The following is a 23,840-nucleotide window of genomic DNA, read 5'->3' on the forward strand; positions in this document are numbered from 1 at the left end:
GTAACTCGACAAGGAAAAGCCAACTGTGGCTTGCTTCTAAGCAACTTCATGCAACAACTGCAGAGACTGACCCCACCCCGCAGATAACACAGGGCAAAGAACAGGCACACATCCCCCGCCTTGCTGCGGGTTATGGCCCTATGTATTTTATTCCTGTGAGTGTTTCGGTCCGGGGAGTTCCAGCAGGCAGAGGCTATGACTCACTGCTCCCTCCAGTTCTGGGTGAGTTGTAATAGGTTCTGGATCATCTTGCTCTGTGAAATGAGAATCGTGGGTTTCCAATAGGCAGCAAGAATCCCACTGTGGGGCTAAAACTTGAATACATCCCAGTTGTGGAGTTAGGTTTCACCCCTTCCCCAATCAATTTGCATTCGCTGACTTACATGGAAATTTGGAGGCGTTGTCTTTTCTTTTCTTTTTTTTTTTTTTGAGGGGGGAGGTAGGGAAGTTTCTATGTTATGTCTGTCATGGAGCTAGACACATGTAGACGTGTCCCGTGGGCTGCGGAGGGGGCATCATGACCAACAGGGCACAGGCGAATATTTACCCAAGAGAGTAGCAGCTGCTTTTGCTGAATCCACTACAACCAAGTCACCTTTGTGGCATGCATCTGCCCTTAAGTGTCTGTGTGTTGGGATGAAAGAGTATCTTACTGAATCCTGTGATCCTCTGGGGTCGGAGAAGCCCTGCTTTGGACCTCTCCTCTCAGCAAGTTAAGTGTAACACAGAGGACACTGTTCTTCTCCCACCTCACAGGAAAATTCCAGCTGTCAGAGGCACCATAAGGACTGTTGACATCAGTGACCAGGGAAATTCCAGCAGAGGATGCCTCTTCGGTGGGAGCAGAGAACTTTTTGGATGCGCCAGAAGGAAAAGGAGGGCCAGGTCTCTGAAGAACAAAGGCCAGGAACGAGTGGCAGCCCAAACTGATTCAGAGGTATTTACAGCAGCTCTTGGGGTACTCAGAAATACTTTAAGGAGGTGGGGCTTTTACGAAAAGCTAAACTTCCTGTATGAACACATAGGATTTGGTAACAAGTGGGATTTCAGAATTAATATTGGCACTGCTAAAACTTGGGGACGTGAGTCCCACAAGATTCTAGCTAATCAAAGACACCAAAGAGGAGAATATCAACACACTAAGGAATAATTTAGTATTTTATTGAGCTAGACAGTAAGCCCCCCAAAGGGCAGGGACATGGTTTTGTACCTCTTTTAGGCTAAATATAAAGAACAGACTCAATCTCTGTTGATTTATAAGAATTCCTGGTCCATTAAGTCTACTATTCGACACTTTGTGAGACATTGTCACAAAATAAATTCTCACCTTTACAGAGGCAAATAGCTCCCTGGGCCCCTGAACAATTTATTCTACCAACAATGACTTCCTCACCAGTCTCAGAAAACTAGTACTATCCTCTTCACAAAGGTAGGCAGCTTCTAAAATGGTTCCCAGTGATCCCCCATATTGATTCCTTGGTGTAACCCCCTCCTTCTGAGTGTGGGCTGAGCCTAGTGACTCACTTCTAATCAATGGAATATGGTGAAAGTGACGGATGCCACTTCAGAGATTACATTATAAAAATACTGCCTTTCATCTTGCTCACCATTTTTCAAGGTCTTCCTGCCCGCCCCCCCCCACCAAACTTTCCCTCTGAATCAAAGGTATGCATCAGAGCTGCACTCTGATTCCTGACTCACAGAAACTGTGATATAATAAATGTTTGTTTGAAGCTGCAAAGTCTGGGGGCTGTTTGTTATGCAGCAATAGATAATGAATACACCAAAATGTTAGGCCCTATAAAAGAGACTTGAGGGATCATCTGGAAAGTTCTTCAAAGGTCTTCTGCCTTCATTCAGTATCACAGACCAGAAATCTGGGAGGTTTTCAAAAAGGGTGATGCCACAAGTATTTCTTGGCTATTGTCACTCATTCCATTGTTACACAACATCACTGTTAGAAGATTCTTCCTTGTAATTAATTAAAATCCTTCACGCTGTCATGTACCCCTTCCTGCTGCAGAAACATTAGAATAAATGAAAAAGACAGGCCCTAAACAAAACACACTGACAACAGGCCGCCTATATAGGACTCCTGACAGCAAGAAAAAAAAAACAAAAACAAAATAAAACATGCACATTGAGCAAACAAGCCACAGGAGCAGGGCCCATCATGCTGCCAGAACAGCACCCACTGTGTCAAAAATGTGTAGCAAGAAGAGTAGAGCGATCAAAGAAAATGATGAGAGTCTCCACAAGGCATGGGAGAGAGGATCTGCTCACAAGGACAACAGAGCCCTAAGAGTGGCAGTCATAAGAGACTGCTAACCTTGTAAGCCTCTGGAACTTGCACAAAACAACAGACAAACACATGTCAAGAAATACCAGCCTGTTCAATCAACGGGCTCATCAGCACAGGGTAATAGACAAGAGTTGTCCCAAATCCAGGGAAGTCATAAAACTCCCAGAAATCCTAATGTCCTCGTAGTAGAGGTCCCCTGTACAAAACTAAAGCCACCATTCGACACAGTAAAAGGCAACACAGCAGGTCAAGAAGACTTGCAAGGACAAAAAGAGGTAGGACTCGAACTTCATCTACCAGCTTCCTGAACTATTATTTGACTCCTAGAGAGGGAGGATCAAGGGTCAAAAGTCAACTTCCATTTTTGGTGCTTACTTACTGCAAGGTATCTGACATTGGATGTAATTATTTATCTAAATTATTTAGCAAATTTCATGAGATTTTATCTGTTACTGAGGTTGTTAGAAGGCAGATAAGAATCTATGGGGAAACCTTGCAAATGAGATAACCTTATATATGTATTCAGGATACGGGCATAAGTGGTTACAGTGCCAGGGGTAGTGGTAAGGGTGTAGAAGTAATAGTAGTAGTAGTAGTAACAGTAATAGTAGTGGGAGTAATCGTGATAGCAGTGGTGGTAGTAGTTATAAAAGCTCCAATTTAAGAACGCTACCCAGATATTATTTGAGCCGAAATACTGCATCTGTGTGATTCCCAAAGTGCGTTCAAATCTCTCTCCTGTGCCAGACATGCACAGATGATCCCCAATCACACTTACCTGCCCATCTTTTACCTGGTGGAGAGGAGAAAGGGATTGCGGAGGTAACATATGGAGGACAATCACATGGCTTTGAACAGCTCCCATTTCTTACCTATATTTTCATTCTCCTGGACCTCAAATACGGTCACTGCAGATGGACATGTAGGTGGGTTATCATTAATGTCTTTAACTTTCACATGAATTTCCAGTGGGAATGAAAGCACTTGTCCAACCTCATCCTTTGCCACAGCATAAAAAACATACTACAACAGGAAGATCAGTGTTAAGACAGGACTCCTCCATCATCCCCATTAAAAGGCAAAGAAAACAGCTATTTAATTTACCCCTTTATTTTCAATTTACTTTGAACTGGGAAACAAGAAAAAATGAAATGGGTCAGATCTGTGGGGTGCTCTCTTGCCTTTGAAAGCAATCATGTACTGGGGTTCAGAACCAGTTTGGGGTTTTTGTTGTTGTTTTTAAGTAAAATCAATTCTGCCCTGAGTTGTCCATAGGCACAGGACTCTGTCTTTGTTGCCCGTGAAACTCTTCCCAGATTTACTCACCGAATCCTTTTCTTCTCGGTCCAAGGGCTGAGTCACATAAATACCTCCTTCCTGGTCAATTGAAAATGGGAATCTTGGCAGCTTCTCCTTGTGAACTAAGAAGTATTGTGCACCTGGCTCATTCCACTGCACCTGTAAGGGCCACAGTGAGTTGTCAGGAGAGATATATCAAGACCAAGAGAACTGGAAAGGAATAAACACTTTTCTCATTCTCAATCTGAAATTTCTGACAATCTAGTTTGTATGTCTGTGGCTTTCTATAACTACTTCATATTCAACCAAAAATAAGTCTTTTTTCCTTCTTTTTTTTAACCAAGTTATAGCGCTCAAAAAAAGCACACAGGGGTATTTTTCTTCTCTAAAACAACTTTTGTGAACCCTCTAAGGAGGCTGTGGGTTGTTCTTTTGGAAGTCTGACCATGAAGTCTTCCTATCCGTGCAACATCAATTTAAGGAACAAAATGTACTTTACAGCTGGTACTATCTGAGAACAAAGCCAAGAGGTATGACAAGTTTCTATAACTCCCCAGTGAAGATGATAAGAGCAATAGGAGACACTCTAACCTCATCTCCATGCCATGATTTAAGTAAGACAGATAGTTCAAAAGTAAAACACATTCCTCCCCTGAATATTTAGTCTTAAAGAGATAAGAATAATTGCCAACTCCTAGTATTGTTTGTAAACAACTTGGCAAAAAATAAATAAACTCAGTAGTAAGATCAGTCCACTTGCTAGAGACAGAGCCCAGCCTCTCTGATATTCTAATACTAATAATAACATCTACTGGGGGTTTGCCATATGCCAGATGCAATTCTAAACACTTTTAAGTATTATCTCATTAAATTCTCAAAGAGCCCAATGAGGTAGAGCGGTGGAGACAATTGTTATACCCATTTTATGAATGAGGAAACTAGGGCACAATGTTTAAGTGACTTGCCCAAGCTCCTATGGCTATCTGAAATTTCCAGACTGAACTATTCTCTTAGACCAGCTCGGGAAGGGTATCAAGGAGCCTCCCTCATCCCTTGTTAGTTATTTAAGCACCACCCTCTTGTCCAAGCCAAAGACGGTGTTCTTGGTTCTCAGGGAGCACTCCTGTGTCCTAAAAATTCAGTCTGACTTCTTTTCTCTTGAGCTGTCCCCCTCAATTCTTCTTCTTGGGTTCCAAGACACCCAAAGCACTTTCCCGCAGGCCTGGGTATCACGTGTAGCACTCTAGAATTTCTCTACTTCAACAACCTTGAGAGCAAATAAGTATGTTTGTTCTTTTTGGCATTTGTAAGTCCTTATGGAGATAACCTAAATAATAAATAAGACTTTAGTAAAGACCTAAGTCTGAAATTCTCATGGCTGTGAGTCCTGACACATTTTCTTAGCTGGTAAAGCAAACTACCTCTTGCTTTCATTCCTTTTTTCACCCTGAAGGTGAGGTTCATTAATTCAACATTTCAACAATTAAATATCCTTTTAAGATAGACAATAGATATGATGGGATGGGCCATTCCAGTGCCCCTTAACAACACCTGTGCAGAAAAACCTTAGGGGAACTACAAACTGAGACTCATAACATTAATACCTTTTATCCCCTTTCACAGATACTACCTCTGAGTTAATCTCCACAACAACCAGAGAGGTGTTGTTATCCCCATTTTATTGATGAGAAGTTGGGGCTCAGAAGTGTTAAACAGCTTATTCATGATCGATCATTAAAATAATGGAGCGGGCACAAGGTTTTGGTTATCTGCTTCTAAATCCAGTGCTCTTTCATTAATCCACAGCTTTCATGTCAAGGAGCTCCTGATATTCCAGAAAAGAAAAGATCTGGGTGGAGACAAGAGCAGATTTCCAGGATCTAAGGTAGGAGGGGACCCAGGGTAAGAGCTCCAGCCATGGGGAGGGGAAGAGGGGGACATGTGAATGAAGAGGAGAGGCACATATAGGAGATGGAGTTGCAGGAGGGTGGTCTCCAAGGGTACAGGTTGCCTACTTGACTCCTACTCTTAGCCAGTCCAATGTCTGTCCCTCAGGCTATGATGGGATGAGTCTACTGGATAAAGACTTTCTCACAAGAATAAGAAGAAGCCTTTCAAAAATATTTACAGTTCCTATTCAAATCATGTATATAAACATGATTTGTGCACCATATACAACTCACTCCAGTGCAGCCAAATCCCATACTACTGACAGTAAACAGACATTAGTGGTATCTACTTGGAAGCTGAGGGTGAGCGAAGTTCTCTTTTAAAGCTTGTGTGTGTGTGTGTGTGTGTGTGTGTGTGTGTATCTGAATCCAAGATGGTAAAGTCCAGCGTTTACCCATGATAATAAACTAATAAACTCCAGAGACTTGGGGCCAGAGACTTTATCTACTTAGTTTGTTTTATAATTATGCTATGAACAAATGTACCAAATAAATATATCAGTGAAGATCATGAGAGTGGGCCTCCACAAAGCGAGGCCATTTATCTACTAGTCTCAAGACACTCCTTGGGCACTACCTGAGTGATTTTGATGGGGTGAGGATCAGTTGAGTTTTCTACGATCTCCACAGGTTTTGGTGCTTTCCAAATATTCTCCTTCACCATAATATCCACAGATGTGCTGTCACTGAAAGAATTCTCATTCTGGCCTCCCATGTCCTTTACTGAGACCACCAGATTGTAGTTAGGATTCTTACTGGGATCCAGTGTCCGAGATCCTATGGGAAGTAGGAGAGAAAAAGAAACATCTCCAAAGGTAACACAGATCTAGGTCCCTTTTTCTGACTCAGACAGTCTCACGAGGGCATCACTTAACTTACCTTCTAGGGTAAGTGAAATCGCCCCCGTTTTGTTGTTGATCTGAAAGTACATGATGTTGTTGATCTTGGGAAGCTGAATGACAATTTCATAAATAAGCTGACCATTGGGAGTGGTGGGATCATCCAGGTCTGTAGCATTGACATACATGAAGGGCTTTCCTGTTTAACAAAATATCCCCAGAGGGAAAAAAAAAGATGTTAATTGAAATCCAAACCAACCATAGCCACTTTTATCTTCTAAGATAAAATTCTTAGGGGAATGGGGGAATTTATACTAATGGGGAAATGAATCTTTATTCTACTTCCTTCCACTAACATGGGGTTTCTCAAAGTATGGTCCAAGGATTTGTAGGTGTCTTTGAGATTATTTTTAGGTTTGATGGAGTAAAAAACTCATGCATGTGTAAAAGATCCACTGAAGCACAAGATAATTCAATGGATTTTAGCATAAAGGAGTATCAAAAAAAAGACATTGATATAGTTTTAGATTTCACATTGCCATCAGCCTTTAAGAAACCACCACTTGTTGAGTTCTGGTATAGTATCAAAGAATATCCACAGTTATCTGAAAATGCTATTACAATACTCCTCCCTTTTCCAACTGCATATCTGTGTGAGGCCAGTTTTGCTTCATATGCTTCAACCAAAACAGCATATGGCAACAGAATGGATGCAGAAAAAGACAAGAATCCAATTGTTTTCAGTGAATTACTCCAGTCACTAAGAGATGTGCAAAGATTAAAACAAAGCCACTCTTAATAATTCCTTTTGTCTTTGAAAATAGTTATTTTTCACTAAAATATGTTGATTATTACTTACCACGAATTAAATTTTTAAAATTCTAATAAAGTAAATATTGGTAGATATAATCAGTGAAGTACTGGAGCCAGCTCATGAGAGCCAATGGTTGAATTTCCAGAAACTTTGTGAGCCAATTATTAACACCATTGGTAGCTTAAAATAAGCCATGGTGGCAGTATTTATACCACAGAAATTGGAAAATGCTACACATCAGGGCTTTTCCCCTCAGAGAGACAGCTATTAAACATTTACCCACACATCACTGGATAGAACCCATATATTTAAAAAAAAAGTTCTTTGGAGTTACTAATAATTTTTAAAAAAACACAGGAGACCAAAAAGTTTGGGAACCACTGATCTAGAAGAGCCTATTAGTAAAGAGAGAAAGAGTAAGACTTGGAAGATTCTTATTTAGCAGAATTCATAAGTGAGTCTTTCGTTGTAAGCTCAGGGATAGAAATGTTCCATATAATAAAGTGGAAGGAATATTCTCCCCGAGTTATTGGAAGTGGGCATTGAAGAGAGAGATAAAGAAGATTAAGTAACATAGAGGGAAATTTGACAGTGAGTTGGCAGAAATGGCCAAGAGTTTTTCTGAGAACTCAGAAGTCTAATATTCACATTTATTTTCTTCATATTCATATTATGACATAATGCTCCCTCATATCCCCAGATCTTCAATAGAGCCACACACCTATGCCTTGATGAGGGGCTTTTATGGAAATGAAGGGTAGAAGCAAAGTGAAGGGATGAGCTGTAAGTAGGAGTTGCAAGTAAGAGAAGAAAAGGAACTGGGAGCCAACAGTGACCATGAGCATGAAGATTTCTGAGAGAATTTAGGAGAATGAGTTCACCTCTCCAGAGTATTCTTGAGTGTCCTAGAGCTCTAAGGTGTTCTAAAGCTCGTTCTAGAATCATAGTTCTCAACTGGGGTGATTTCGCCCCCCACGTGACATTTGGCAATGTCTGAAGGCATCTTTGTTGTCACAGCTTGGGAGGAGGGGTTGCTACTGGCATCTGGTGAGTAGATAGATGTCAGGGATCCTGCTAAACACCCTACAATGCACGGAAGAGCCCCTGACAAAAAGAGAATTATCGGTCCCAAGATGTCAATAGTGCCAAAGCTGAGAAGCCATGTCTTAGAGCAATGAGGATAATAAAATAACTCCTAGAGGACTGCTGTGAAATTAAAGTATGACAGGAAGTGCTTAATGAGTGATGCTGCAGCTGTTAGCCACACAAATCTGCCCCTTCTGCCTGATATTCTTCACCTTTCCATAAATATCTCCGGACTCCTGCCTTTTACCTGGACGAGAATTCTGTCTTACTGAGCCTTCATACTTTTTCTGGAGAAATGTGGGTCGATTGTCATTGATGTCCTTCACTTCTATGGTGATGGGAACGGGGCCCTCCACTATAGCTCCTTGAGCATCCAGGGCTGAGACCTGATGAAGAAAGGAAAAGGAAACCACCTTGATGAGTCTGGTCTTCATATCACACACCCAAAAGTCAGTTGAAGGAAATTAGAGCTCAAAGACCCAATAACCTGGTGACTGTAGGGGAGAAAGACACCCATAAAAGCCCCATACTGTGAGCTACTAAAATAGGGACCCAATCAGTTAAACTCTGCTAATCATGTCTGTGTTCTCCCAGCAGTAAGGTATGCTGGACACTGGACATGCTTCTTTTCTAAATATAAGTCAGTGAAATAAGAACATTTTGACCCTTAAGGCTATGGAGGTGCCGTGTGCTCTGACAGAGCATTTTAGTAGTCAACCTGCAAAGCCAATAGAAGTTACTAGATGGGAAGTTTTGCTTGCCCTTTTTTCTACAATTAGCTCTCTACCATTCCTATGTATTCAGATGCCAACCATAAAAAACTAAGGAGGACAAAGAGGGAGAAGGGTCTCTTTAGTCAGAGCCTCTGAACACTGGTTACTTCTGCTTCTTGCAAGGCCCACAGGAGTTCCATCGCCGCACTGATGCTGCCTTCTCTGTGGGTCCAAAGCCCACACAATAGCCACAGGCAGATACCACTGAAATATCAGAGAAGCACTGGCTTGTTTTGATCCAGGTGTTTGAGCATGGCCAGACTTGAACAAGTAATGCCATCTGAGGGCTTTGGCAATTCAAATTGAGTTACTCTGGTTAAAAGGCCTGAGGAAGAGGGTATCTTTGCCATACCCAAAGGGGTATCCCTTTGTAGTTGGTAAAAAATGGACAAATGAGATTTGCAAAGCATGCCATTAATGTCAAGAGAGCTGTAACAGGATTCTACGGAAGAGATGAAGGTGCGAGTGATACTTCCAGGACAAAGCTAAAGGATGCTCAGAGAGGTCGGAGTTAGGTTCCTTTGACTCTTCTCAAGTCACCTGGAGTTTGTGAACAGCTCTTGTTTCTCTATCCAAGGCTCTGTTATGATATAGAAGTCCATCTGGTTGTATCTGAAATATGCCATCTGTCTCTCCAGTTAGTTTGAAAGTCACAGCAGGAGGACTGGCCTTAAACTGGGAAAAGGCAAAAATCAGATTAGGTTGTAAGGAAACACAATGTTGTAGAAAGTCGCCAATTTCAGGTAACATTTTCATTTGTATAATCACTAAATAAGATCTGAGCTTTTAAAGTTATACATTCTAGGGGGCCTGGGTGGTTCATTCGTTAAGCGTCTGCCTTCGGCTCAGATCATGATCCCAGGGTACTGGGATCGAGCCCCGCATCGGGCTCCCTGCTCCATGGGAAGCCTGCTTCTCCCTCTCTCACTCCCCCTGCTTGTGTTCCCTCTCTCACTGTGTCTCTCTCTGTCAAATAAATAAATAAAATCTTTTAAAAATAAATAAATAAATAAAATTAAGTGATACATTCTCGGGGCGCCTGGGTGGCTCAGTAAGTTAAGCGTCTGACTTCTGCTCGGGTCATGATCTCAGGGTCCTGGGATTGAGCCCCACATCAGGCTCCCTGCTCAGCGGGGAGTCTGCTTCTCCCTCTCCCTCTGCCCCGCTGCCCCCCATCCTCTTTCTCTCTCTCTCTGTGTCTCTCAAATAAATAAATAAAATCTTAAAAAAAAAATAAAGTGATACATTCTGAAAGTTTGCTTGAACATTAACTATTTAACCTTTAAAATACATTTCCTTCAAGAAACAATGTATGATATAATTTAATACATTGACAAAAGCCAATTGATGCTTTAAATTGTAGCTGGAGTTAGACGAGATTTTTTTCTGAGAATATCTGAGAGCTTTAACATTGCTAGCTTCTAAGAAACATTAAAAGAAATAACTTTATTGCTAGGATAAAAAAGATGTCATCTGGTACTTCTAACCATTGTGACAAAGGTCAAGAGACATTTTAATATTAAGGAAAACAGGGGCGCCTGGGTGGCTCAGTTGGTTAAGCCACTGCCTTCGGCTCAGGTCATGATCCTGGAGTCCCAGGATCGAGTCCCGCATCGGGCTCCCTGCTCGGCAGGGAGTCTGCTTCTCCCTCTGACCCTCCCCCCTCTCATGTGCTCTCTCTCATTCTCTCTCTCTCAAATAAATAAATAAAATCTTTAAAAAAAAAAATATTAAGGAAAACAATTTCGAAGTGGCTTTAACTTGATAAAATTCTATATGACAATCTCTTAATTATGTTTTCAGAAGTGAAGAAAATATCAATAATTATTCATGGAAGAGTTATAGCACTTTTAAGACCACAAGAATAGAAAATTCACATAAAATAAAGCAGACATAAAAGTTTGTTCAACCTCATTAATAATTTTAATACACATTTATAATTTTTATTAACATTAAAAATCAATAACAGCCAAAGTTGTACAGGACATAAAGAAACACATGTATTATTGATGGAAGTGTAAATTAGCACAAATTTCCCTTTGGAAATCACCTGAGGCATAGAATGTAGTCTTTGATAGCAAACATCACTTAACAGAATTTATCCTAAGGAAATATTTCTCCAACAATAAACTACATGCTTGTAGTATAAGTAGCCTTATTTACAATGCTGGAAAGTTGAAAACTCCTAATGAACAAAAACTAAAGATGATAATATTATTACAGCACATAAAGTTGATAAAACATTAATCATTAAAATGTTCATTCTACAAATTATGAAGCAGCATAAGAAAAAATATTATGGAAAGTAACAAAAGGAGACTGTAAGAGTAAATCTAAACTATGATTGTAACAGTACCAAAAGCATTCATGTCAGTGGGCAAGATATGGGAAAAAACTAGTTAATGTGCTAAGTGGGTAGAACTGTGAGTGAATACTTTTTTGTGTTTGCTTGTTGATATTATGTTGTTTATATAATAAAGTGTTACTATTTTGTGTTTTAAGGATATCAATGGGAAAGATGGAATAAGGATCTGAAAAAAACTTTTCCTCCATAAAAGCAATGAGAAACTGGAAAAAAAATTATAAATAAATATCAACTTTTTCAGAACCTTGGAAATTAACCAAATGCTTGCAAGATCCAAGAAGTGTTTAATTAAGAAAATTACTATCAATAAGAACCAACTTTTGTTATTACTTTGACTTGCCCTAATTCCATTGTCTTTTCTCAAGATATGCATTAACCTTAAAATCCAACAGCCTCACAGCCTCAGTACTATGGAGGGGGCAGAAAGGGTTTGGAGTTTCCCAAAATCCCCATTCCCAGACAACTGCTATTATCTGACCTATCTGGAGTTCCCTGGAAACACCTACTCAAAAGGCTTGGCTTTATCTGACCTCAGAGTTCACTCACTGCAAATGGTTTTTCTCTTGGGGAATTTGTCAAAAATAATCATCAGCAATTGTTTAACATTGCAGCTACCTGAGGCAGTGATAACAGTTGATACAAACAAGAAGCTGACCAAAATACTTAAAAAGTTCTTCTGGGAAGTAAGATGACCCTAGGGGGCATTGAAAATCTCCAATATAGGGGTGCCTCGGTGGCTCAGTTGGTTAAGCATCCAGCTCTTGATTTCAGCTCAGGTCATGATCTCAGTCCCGAGATTGAACCCTGCATCAGGCTCTGCACTCAGCAAGGAGTCTGTTTCACTCTCCCTCTCCCTCTGCCTATCCCCCTGCTTGCGCTCGCTCTCTCTATATAAAATAAATTAATAAATCTTTAACAATAATTAAAAATAAGAAAAAAACAAGATTGAAATAACTGAAATCAGGAATGTAAAAGGGAACATTGCTACCAACCTTACAGAGATAAAAAGGGTTAATGAGAATATGATAAGTAATTATTTCCCCCATGAATTAGACAACCTCAGTGAAATGGATGAATTCTTACACAGGCAGAAACTGTCAAAACTAACTAAAAAACAAATAGGAAATCTGAATAAAACTATAACAAGTAAAGAGATTGAATTAGTAATTAAAAACTTACACAAAGGAAAGCTCAGTACCAGTTGGCTTTACTGGTAAATTCTACTTAACACATAAAGAAAAAATAACACCAAATCTTCACAGATGCTACCAAAAAGTAGAGTAGGGAATACTTCCCAATTCATTCTAGGAGGATAGTATCATCCTGACATGCAAATCAGAAGAGACAACCCAATAAAACTGCAGACCACTATTTCTTATGAATATAGATGCAAAAATCTTCAACAAAATACTAGCAAACTGAATCTAGCCACATATAAAAACAATTATATGCCATGACCACGTAGAATTTATACCAGAATATGAGGCTGGTTCAATATACGAAAATCAATTAATTTAATACCCTATGTTGACAGAATAAAGGACAAAACCAAATGAATATCTCAATAGAGGCAGGAAGTCATTTGACAAAATCCAACATTCTTTCTTGATTAAAAAAGAATACTCAACAAACTAGGAATAAAAGGTAATTTCCTCTGTATCTTTGGGTTAAATACCTAGTAGTGCAAAAATACAGATGTAGTGAAAAGAAGGGGCACATGCACCCCAATGTTCATAGCAGCAATGTCCACAATAGCCAAACTGTGGAAGGAACCGAGAGGCCCTTCAACAGATGAATGGATAAAGATGTGATACATATATATAATGAAATATTACTCAGCCATCAGAAAGGATGAATACCCACCATCTGCATCGGCATGCATGGAACTGGAGGGGATTATGCTAAGTGAAATAAGTCAATCAGAGAAAGATAATTATCATATGATTTCACTCATATGTGGAACATAAAGAATAGTGCAGAGGACCACAGGGGAAGGGAGGGAAAACTGAATGGGAAGAAATCAAAGAGGGAGACAAACCATGAGAGTCTCTGGATTCTGGGAAACAAACTGAGGGTTACAGAAGGGAGGCGGGTGGGGGAATGGGGTAACCGGTTGATGGGTATTAAGGAGGGCACGTGTGGGATGAGCACTAGGTGTTATATGCGACTAATGAATCATTGAACACTACAACAAAAACTTATGATGTACTACTATATGCTGGCTAACTGAACATAATAAAAAAAAAAAAAAGAAGGTAATTTCCTCAACCTGATAAAGGGCATCTAAGAAAAACCCACAGCTAAGTTTATAATTAATGGTGAAAGATAAAAGCTTTCCCCAAAAAGATTAGAAACAAGAAAAGATTTCCCAATCTTGCCACTGTAGTCAAGGTCCTAGGCAAGAAAAAGAAATAAAAAGCATCCAGATTAGAAAGAAAGAAGTAAAACTATCCCGTTCACAGATGACATGATTTTATATATGGAAAATCCTAAGGAATCTAAAAAATTTATTACTGCTAATAAACAAGTCCAATAAGGTTGCAGAATAAAATATCAATATAAAAAATCAATTGTATTTCTACATGCAAGCAAAGAACAATCTAAAAATGATATTAAGAAAACAATTTCATTTATAACACGATTGAAAAGAATAACATACTTCAGGATAAATTTAACCGAAGAAATATAATATTTGTAAAGTGAAAACTATAAAACATTGTTGAAAAAAATTAAAGAAGATCTAAATAAATGGAAAAACATCCCATCAAAATTAAAAGCCTTTGTGCTTCAAATGGCACTATCAAGAAAATGAGACGAAAATCCATAGAATGTGAGAAAATATTTGCAAATCATATATCTGATAAGGAGCTTGTATGCAGAATATATAAAGAGCTCTAACAACCCAATTAAAAAATAGGCAAAAGATTTCTCCAAAGAAGATATACAAATAGCCAATAAGCACATGAGAAGATACTCAACATCATTAGTCATTAGGGAAATGCAAACCCAAACCACAAAGAAAAAAATAATACCATTTCACCCCCATGAGGATAGCTGTAATAAAAAACACAGATAATAACAAGCATTGGCAAGGATGTAGAGAAATTGGAACCCGTAAACAATGCTGGTAAGAATGTAAAATAGTTTAGTTGCTTTGAAGAACAGTTTTATGGTTCTTCAACAAGTTAAGCACTGAATTAACTATGATCCAGCAATTCCACTCCTAGGTATATATCCAAAAGAGTTGAAAACATATGTCCTCACAAAAAGTTGTACATGATTGTCCATAATAGCATTATTCATCATAGCCATAAATGTCCATCAGTTGATAAATGGCTATTGAAAATGCGGTATATATCCATACAATGGAATATTATTCAGCTACAAAAAGGGAATAAAGTATTAATACCTGCTACAATACAGATGAACTTTGAAAACATGCTAAGTAAAAGAAACCACACACAAAAGCCCACATGTATGACTCTATTTACATTAAATGTCCAGATAGGCAAATCTACAGATACTGAAAGTAGATTTGTGTTTACCAGGGGCTGGGAAGAGAGAATGGGGACTGTTAATAGATACAGGGTTTCTTTGAGGCTCGTGAAAATGTTCTGGAACTCGATAGTGGTGATAGTTGCATACCTTTGTGATATATTAAAAATCCATGATTTGTACATTTTAAGAGTAGACTTTATGGTGTGTAAGCTAAATCTCATTAGAAAGGGAAAACTGACCTAGCTCAGATTTGTATCATACTATCTTATGATCTGGAAACCCCTAGGGTACTGAGCTAGTTGTAAATCCTCAATGAGAGAAGTCTGTGGCTGTTTAATTCTTTTTTTTTTTCTTTGTTCTGTTTTTTAAGATCTCTTACCAACCCAAGGACCAGTCTCATGGGGCAATGAGCTCGCTTTGTGTCTCCCAAACTCCAGGCAAGAATACATCAAGCGGTGCTAAAGGAAGGGATCTGTACAACTCCTCCCACCACGGTAATGAAGAGTTCAAAGTGCATCTTACTACTAAGTTTGCTGCATCCTCTCCACATACAAAGATGGAGAAGGCATGGTCTGCTTGACTAGGAGTCACGAGACCTGTTTTCTAATCTCAGCTCTGCTATTAACTTATTTAAGCCTCAGTTTCCTTATCTGTAAAACAAGTGGTTGGTACCGAAAGTCTCCTAGGTCTACAGAGATTCTGAGATCTTAGGAAGGAAATCCCCTTCATCTCCCACTCCTCTACTCCAACACACTCACCCATAAATAAGAAATGTTCAGCCATGACAACTGGCCAAAAAGAGATAGGCTTTGTAGGGTGGTTAATGGAAAAAGAACAGAAAAAGAAGTAAAGCAACTCAAGGAATGGGACCCTCAGAGACTGAAATCATCCTATCCAGCCAGTTTCTAGGTCTGTGAGGTGTGCAACTTTGGGATTGCCTCTATGTGGTCCTGATTCTGTTCACTGGAATGTGGACCTGTGCTCACAGAAAACCTATTCGATACTGCCCGTCCTTGATACATGCTTTTCCCTCTGGCAGCACAGGGCAGGTGTTCAGCAACCCTCCATTGCTCCCACAGTACATGGGGTGGGGGTCATGGGCACACCCCAAAAGCTCATCAAACCATCCTCAACCACTCCAAGGCCAAGTGGGCTCCCCCAGAAGATTTCTGGTAAATGCAGGAGTATGTTTTTCTCCCTCCCCATTATATTTCCAGGATTTTTTCAGTGTCCTTTATAGCTGGAGTCTCTTATTCCCATCTACAGGCCACCCCTCAGTCTGATGCTTTTCTCAGTTATCTAACTACAGAAGATGACCACCTCCCAGCATGGCCAACCTATAGGCAAGGGCCCAGGGATGGGTTCAGAGGAGGTACTAAGGAAAAGCACACCATTCCAGTGCTACTCCAAAGAACCTGCATCTTCCAATGCTTCAAGCAGCATACTCATTGGACGGACAGTCAGGTGGCCATTCCACTCCAGAGGCTCGTTCCCTTCCCACCCTGGGGGAGAAGCAGAACCTATAGGTACCAAGCTCCCCACCCCAGGGAAGGGAGCACTCCCTCCAGACACAGTTGAAGAAGTCTGAATGAGAATGTCATGCACAACCCCTCACAAGACCGAGGCACCCATCTCTCTGTTTAACTTAGCTTCTGAAATCATTCTTGATAATGAGATCTGCCATGCCTCCATTTTATTTCCTTCTATACAGTAGATTAAGGAGTAAAGTCCACTGCAAGAGCCTGTAAAATCAAGATAACAGTGATCAAGAGGAGCCATTACCTGGAATATGACTTGACTCGCTTCTTGGCCTTCAAAAATAGAAAATGTCTTGGGTTCCAGGGGTCCACTAAACTTCCCCTCTTGGCTATATCCAATTGTCTGTTAAAAAAGGAAAGACAAAGAGAAAAATTGGCATACCCATCATTATGAATATATACATCCCTCTTGCTGATTTTATTAAGGCTTCCAGGACTGACATATGAAACACAAGATTCTAAACTAGCTCAAAACAATGCAAAATGTAGTCAAAACAGGTAGAAAGAGATTTTTGATATTCTTGAGCTTCTACTATGTCAAGATGGCTTGCCATGAGCCTTACACTGTCTTTCTCATTTGACCATTCCAGCAATCACCGTACGGGGAGAATATTAACACTCCCATGTTACAAGTGAGGCTCACAGAGGTGAAGCTACTTGCGCAGAGTAAATTCCACAAGTGGCTGACAGGGCACACACAGGGGGGTCTGACTGAACCAGTTTCTATCTTCCCACAGTGCCACTCTGCCTTCTAAATACCACACAGTTTTATACCAGCTTCTTAAAACACCTCTCCTCTACTCAGGTTAGTTTATAAGAACATTTCTGGCAGATTGCCAGCACCCCACAGTTTAGTCACTTCAAGGACAACTGAATTTATAAGGGAGAGAAATATGTAGATGTGTTGAGTCCAGTGCTTACTCTGCACACCATTACATGGTACATTTTAGTCAAATCTGAATCTGAATTTGAACTGTGACTTCAAGAAACACTTCCTGTTTTAACATTTGATTAGCAATCTATACTCATGTAGGAAAAAAAAGAACAAAATGTTTACTTTAAGCAGTAGCCCTACGATGTTTCTAAAGCCCAAAGCCCCTGAACTTGAGAGGCAAGCAGCCCCCTCTGCAGACCCCCAAATCCAGGCTGGGATAGCAGTACGTGGTGGCTGCGACAGGGAAAAGAGGAATCAGTATGCGGTGAGCTCAGTCCTGAGCAGTTAATCCTGACAACAACTTGGGGACAAATTCTGACAGTTAGCTCTGTTTTACAGGCAATGAGACTAAGATGCTGAGAGGTGAAGCAATTTGCCCAGGTTGGGACGGGAAGCAGGATTCGAACGTATGGCTGCGATGGGTGCTCTCAGCCACTGTGCCCCACTACCCACCAGAGGGAGCAAAAATGGCCAGGACAATCTGGCAGGAAAACAGGAGCATCAAGGATGTGCAGGAGGGTGTGACTCCCACTGTCCCCAGCCCAGGAGGATGAGGAGCCTACTGCAGCCCCTGCCATCCCTCCATCTTCCACCATGACTGTGCCTCTAAAGGAAGCTGAGCACAACATGCGGCACACGCAGGGACAGCCAGCCATCAGCCCACCCACAAAGGGCACCCTCTAGAACGAGGGACTTAGCTCCCATACCCAAAGCTGGTGTCCCCTCCTTCTTGTGTGATTCTTCAGGTCTCCAACTTGTGTAGAAACCAGGGGTGGGATAGGTTAGGATCAGAAGTATAATATGAGAAGTATATGGTTTGGGAGCTAGAGAGGTAAAACCAAGAAAGTAAGAAGAACTAGGGGGAAGAGAATTTGGTGTTTTCCACTTCTTTAGGGAGAGCAAGTACACTCTTGGGATGGACATACTGAGAATAATAATCTGGATAAGAGTATGGGGGAAAAGCTTCCACTATGCCCCTTGGTTCACTGAATCTCGATTAGCTTGATACCAGTTATCTGGCAAATGAAAACACAGAGGGCTTTGGAATCTGGTCCCCTCACCCTCAGAGTTGTAGCAGGCTCATGGACTAGCTGCCCCCAGCCATCGCCCACCTCTCTCCCTTGGGAAGCCATCAGGGCAGCCAAGTGACCCAGTTTTGGCTCATGAAACAAAAGGTGAAATCTGCTGGGGGAGTCCTGGTCAAGCTTTTATTCTCCCAATGAAAAAAGACAGATGTGGCTGGATTTGCCACCCCCTTCTCTGTTGTTCTTGCTCAGACAATAGACCTCATGTCTATGGCTGTGGTGGTTGTCATGAAACCATGAAGGGACAAACCAACTCAAATAATGGGGGAGCAAAGAGAAAGAAGCTCAAGTCTCTGGTCACATCACAGAAATGCAAAACCTGCCTTGGGATGCCCACTTCAGGCTTCTTGTTATCTGAGGAAAAGAAACCTCTCCTTACTAAGCTGCTCCAAAGTTGAACTTCCTGTTGCCTATATTTTTTTTTTTTTTAAAGATTTTATTTATTTATTTGAGACAGAGAGAATGAGATACAGAGAGCATGAGAGGGAGTAGGGTCAGAGGGAGAAGCAGACTCCCTGCCGAGCAGGGAGCCCGATGCGGGACTCGATCCAGGGACTCCAGGATCATGACCTGAGCCGAAGGCAGTCGCTTAACCAACTGAGCCACCCAGGCGCCCCTTCCTGTTGCCTATATTGAAAGCACTCTTAACTGACACAATAATTTTATAGACTTCTAGCTCATCAATTCCTTTTAAGGACTATCTTCCTCTGGGCGCTCTTTCTCCCTTATACTCCTTTTCCACATCTTCTCTGGAGGACGGGACACAGGAACTGGAAGTAGACGTCCAGGCACGGCCATGGTCGGTACAAGACAAGGGTGGTGCTTTCTGTGAGGCCGCTACTTAACAGCAAACTGCCTTCATCAACTTTGTGCTCACATCAGCAGGGGCCAGTCTTTCAGCAGTTCACACCAGTGATGGCATCCAGAAGAAACCCCCATTAGTCAGTCTATCTCAGTGGCAAGGTTCAAAGTTGGGTTCTCATAACAGGACGGCAAATCTCCCTTTGTGTCATTAACATGGTTATTGAGGCTATAAAGATTTCAAAGTGCATGTGCATGTCATGAGTCATCAAGCCATACCGCCAGAACTGGGAAAGACAGTGTGGGGGAACTGGTGAAACGAAAAGAGGGTCCATGCAGGAGTTGGAGGGATAATTCCCACCATCATGCACAAAGAGGTAAAAGGAAGGGAAGGGAAGGGAACTGTCATTTTTTAATGTTCCCTGTGCAACAGCTGTGGGACTAGACTCCCCCCCACACACACATATCATTTCTTCTGATCCTCAACAAGATCAGGGAAGTGTCTCCAGAGAAGTCCCACAGTGGAGACAGAGAATGTGGGATGAAGCCAGCTCTGTTGGACCACCAAGCCCCAATTCCGAGCCACACTGCTACCCTGCCTTCCAGGCCAGCAAAGGACACATGCAGCTGCCAGATGTGCCTGCCTGGTAGCCGTCCTCATCATACTTTCCAGCAAGACTTCTCTGCAGGGATAGATAGTATTTATGCCAAACTCTTATTCCTTCTAGAAAAAGTATAATCCCAGGCAAAACTCTAGAGTAGGTGGCTTCTCCTTGATTTCTCTGCCTCCCTATTCAGCACACTTTCCCAAACCCAGATCACTCACTCGCTTTCTCTTCAGGGCCCTTGCAATATATTCATGCAATGTTTCTCACCCCCTCTGGGAACCAGTGCTCAGAAAAGAACAGGAGAGGGGCGCCTGGGTGGCTCAGTTGGTTAAGCGACTGCCTTCAGCTCAGGTCATGATCCTGGAGTCCCTGGATCGAGTCCCGCATCGGGCTCCCTGCTCGGCAGGGAGCCTGCTTCTGCCTCTAACCCTCCCCCCTCTCATGTGCTCTCTCTCTCTCATTCTCTCTGTCTCAAATAAATAAATAAAATCTTTTAAAAAAAAAAAAAGAAAAGAACAGAAGAACCACTGGCAGTCTGGGATAAATGACTGGCAATCACTTCACATCGCTATCTCTGCTGAATAAAGCCTTATGCTGAAGGAAAGCTTCAACCAAACTTCCAGTCTTCACAGGAGAGGGTCTGGAAGCAGGGGTGGGTGGAGGCGGGAGAGAGAAGTGGCTCCATCCTAATGCCCCTGCAATCCCACCGCACAGGTAGCAACCCGCCCCCGCAACCAGACACAGCTGTGCACGTGGCTATCTCCTGGACAAGGCTCTTGCTGCCAGCAAGGGTTTGGGCATTATTTCTTACTCTAGGTGGAAGTCCCACTGGGCTGAGATTAGAGAGAAGGAAAAATGATATCCCACCTTTTATCCAGAAAAAAAATTATGCATGTCCCATTCTCAGACAAGATAAGCCCACTAATATCAAATTATCATGACAGAATCTTCTCTTAAATCTTGTTGTCTCCTAATATAAGTCCACAATTATATATTTAATTTCTACTCTACTCCTAGCATGGTGCTATGTGCTGAGGCTACAGACATGACTAAAAGATAGTCCCCCTCATGGAAGCCAAAGTCCATATGAGCGTAGACACTGAATGTTTAAAATGCTATAGTAAGGGGTGCCTGCGTGACTCAGTCAGTTAAGTGTCTGACTCTTGATTTCAGCTCAGGTCTTAATCTCAGGGTCGTGAGTTCAAGTCCCACATTGGGCTCCAGGCTGGGCCCAATATATGCAGTAGTAATAACAGCCAATAATAAGAATAGGCAATATTTATCCAGTGCTTAGACTGTGCCTGTCACTGATCCCAGGGCTCTATAAATGCATTATCTCATTTAACTGCCACAACTACCAAAAAGGCAAGTACTCTTATGAGATCCATTCCACAGGGCAAAAAACTGAGGTTCAGGGCTTAAGTAACTCACCCAAGCTCCTATCACTAGGAAGGGGCAGTGCCAGTTTTATACCCAGGCCTGACTTCACTACCAGCCTGTGATAATAGAGATGGCAAAGGGCATTTGAAGGATGAGAAGAGGAGAGAAGTCAAGAGGAGATGTTTGACCTAGTCCTTACGCAGTCCTGGTGACAAGTTTTGAGCCCCGGGTCTGTGCAGAGGCACCTTGCTCATAAAATTTGAACTGTAGCTTCCCCTCCTCCCCCAAGAAGAAGGCTCTGGTTAGGTTTACAAGTTTGGCTCTATTTCATTCTGTAAATATTCGGGACTGTGAGGGTTCTAGAGGGCTCTCAGGAACTCAGAATTTGATGTTATTTTGGGGTCCCAGAAGAAAGGAACCGAGATCTGAGGTGTGAAGATCTAGTAACGTCCTTCTAAGGAGGAAGCAAATGCTTCCCCATAATCTTGCTTCATAATACAACAGATTGTTGGGTCAGTATATGATCTTTTATGAGCCTCATGAATAAAACAACATTGGCACCCCACTATCTACCCAAGATCGAGGGCTGGGTCTCTCCAGGTTCCATCCAGCTCCAACTTGTAGAAGCCTGTCAATTGAGAGGGTTGGCTTAACAAATGGCTAAAGACAACTCTGACCAGAAAACCCCAAACCATATATGGGAAGAAAAGCACAGAGCAGAGCAGGGTTGAAAATAGAGAAAATGCTTTTCTTAATATTTCGGTGGTAATTTTTCACGGTCAAAGTAAAAAAAAAAAAAAAAAGTCAAGATTAAGGGACATAAACTAATATATACACATATACCTAGACTATAGATACATATATACTGTATACAAAGACCAATATAGGCTTCAGTATACTTTTCTTTCCAGATTTCCTGAGCTATACAGGAAGGTCTAAATATGAATAGACAGATTTGTTTTAAACCTTGTCCATTAAGTGGTACTGGCTTTTAAGAGCTGAGAAAAAGTACTTCCCTGGTTGCAGGATAGACATATGACTTGTAGCCATTTCACTGGGCAAACTACGGGTCCTTTGTATACAATTTAATTTTGATAGACCTTTTTTAAGTCATGATAATCATTGTTTCCCTGGTATGAGGTAGAAAATGTCAGAAAATATTCTAGTAAATAAAGAAAGAACATCCTCTTACCAAATACAGTATAAGGAGACACAAGCAATGCACTTGGGCTTGCATCATTGCCGTTTTCTATATTGAAACTCCTGTGAATAAACCAGAGAATAAAAGTGATTAGTTACCAGTCTGTTAAAATCATGTCTTTCCAGCCAGAAAGGATCATTGGACAATATCCAGTTATAAGCCTAGTAGAATGGGATCACTAAAGGCCAGCTTCTTCTCTTTAGGGAACAACCCAGTCTTCCAGGGCTTCATGATACCTCATCCAGAGGAATACACAAGTCAACATCTCAAAAGAAGCTCATGGTAATTCTATTTCTTTAACTGCTTCGCTTTGTTATAATCTTCTCCACTTATAGGTCTTAAATGATAGAAAAGAAGTATAGTTTTCACTTTTATTATATGCATGGGAAAGATATGTTTGGGCAAATGCCAGGATAACTAGATATTAACATTTTAATGGTTCTGATTCAAAGCGGCAAATACATGAGATTCCTCAAACAGAAAGAACTCAAGAATGTTCACAGTCCTTCATTCAAAGACCTCACCAGCCAAACTTTGGTCTTCTAAACATTGTTGTTAACTAGGCAATATGCCTAAGGAAAAGGTATACTTTTTATTACTCCAAAAGCAACCAAACAAGCATACAAACTCTGTCCTTATTCTCTTCTGTTCGGTATTATTTTTCCTTTCTTTCTTGTGGGTTCACATTTTTTAGAAATTATAACTTTCACCCTGAGACACATCATGACTAACTGATTTTAAGATCTGATATAAATTTTCCACATGGCCTGTAAGGCAAGGCTGTTGCCTGTCATAATACTGGACTGCCAACCAAAAGATCAACAAAATGAAAAATGCACTCATTTCACTAAAATTCCAATCACTTCATTATCTCTAGGGACTAAGGGTGATCCTGGTTTACCGTTTCATCTTTTTCTTTCTTTCTTTTCCTTTTTTTCCCTTTTTCTACATTGCATTTATCTCACTAATATACTCAGCATGAAAAAATGGTTACTGAAATTCTAACCACTCTAAAAATGTAGTCCCTGAAATTTTTTAATTCCTTACATTGGATAGCTTATATTTGAACTTTAAAAAGGTAAAAGCACTATCCCATTTTAGCCTCACAAATGCTACAAATGCCCTGGGAGATAAAGATCAAAATAAGCATTTATTAAGTATCATCTATGAGGTAGATTTGGGGAGGGGCTTTTACCAACAGCAGAACAGTGGTGTAGACAACGGATTCTGAGTCCGAAAGCCTGGACCAGAAACCCAGCTCTACCTTTCACTAGCTGTGCTGCCATGGGTATTACCACTTAATTTCCCTGCGCCTCAGTTTCCTCAAACAGAAAATACACCACAATTGCTCAATAATAAACATGTGAG

General features: G+C 41.0%; 1 protein-coding gene and 1 long non-coding RNA gene across 4 annotated transcripts in view; one reads left to right on the plus strand and one right to left on the minus strand.

Annotated features, from left to right (window-relative positions):
• LOC115939695 (uncharacterized) lies at positions 1-22,748 on the plus strand. Its single transcript, XR_014144296.1, has 5 exons — positions 1-222; positions 757-937; positions 5,408-5,486; positions 15,296-15,419; positions 22,676-22,748. It is a non-coding gene; the product is annotated as an uncharacterized LOC115939695 (long non-coding RNA).
• The window catches only part of CDH17 (cadherin 17), a 66,087-nt gene that overhangs the window by 32,584 nt on the left and 9,663 nt on the right, over positions 1-23,840 (minus strand). For all 3 annotated transcript variants that reach the window (XM_081816249.1, XM_081816246.1, XM_081816248.1), the window contains exons 2-9: positions 22,464-22,534; positions 16,708-16,806; positions 9,603-9,737; positions 8,537-8,675; positions 6,430-6,588; positions 6,128-6,327; positions 3,629-3,760; positions 3,175-3,325 (exon numbers count right to left, since the gene is read on the minus strand). In XM_081816249.1, the coding sequence (XP_081672375.1) occupies positions 3,175-3,325; positions 3,629-3,760; positions 6,128-6,327; positions 6,430-6,588; positions 8,537-8,675; positions 9,603-9,737; positions 16,708-16,806; positions 22,464-22,511 (1,063 nt within the window). In that variant the 5' untranslated portion in view covers positions 22,512-22,534. The remainder of the gene's footprint in view (positions 1-3,174; positions 3,326-3,628; positions 3,761-6,127; positions 6,328-6,429; positions 6,589-8,536; positions 8,676-9,602; positions 9,738-16,707; positions 16,807-22,463; positions 22,535-23,840) is intronic.

This window comes from Leptonychotes weddellii, chromosome 4, assembly GCF_054177405.1.
Source record: "Leptonychotes weddellii isolate Sample4059 chromosome 4, ASM5417740v2, whole genome shotgun sequence".
Lineage (NCBI taxonomy): Eukaryota > Metazoa > Chordata > Mammalia > Carnivora > Phocidae > Leptonychotes > Leptonychotes weddellii.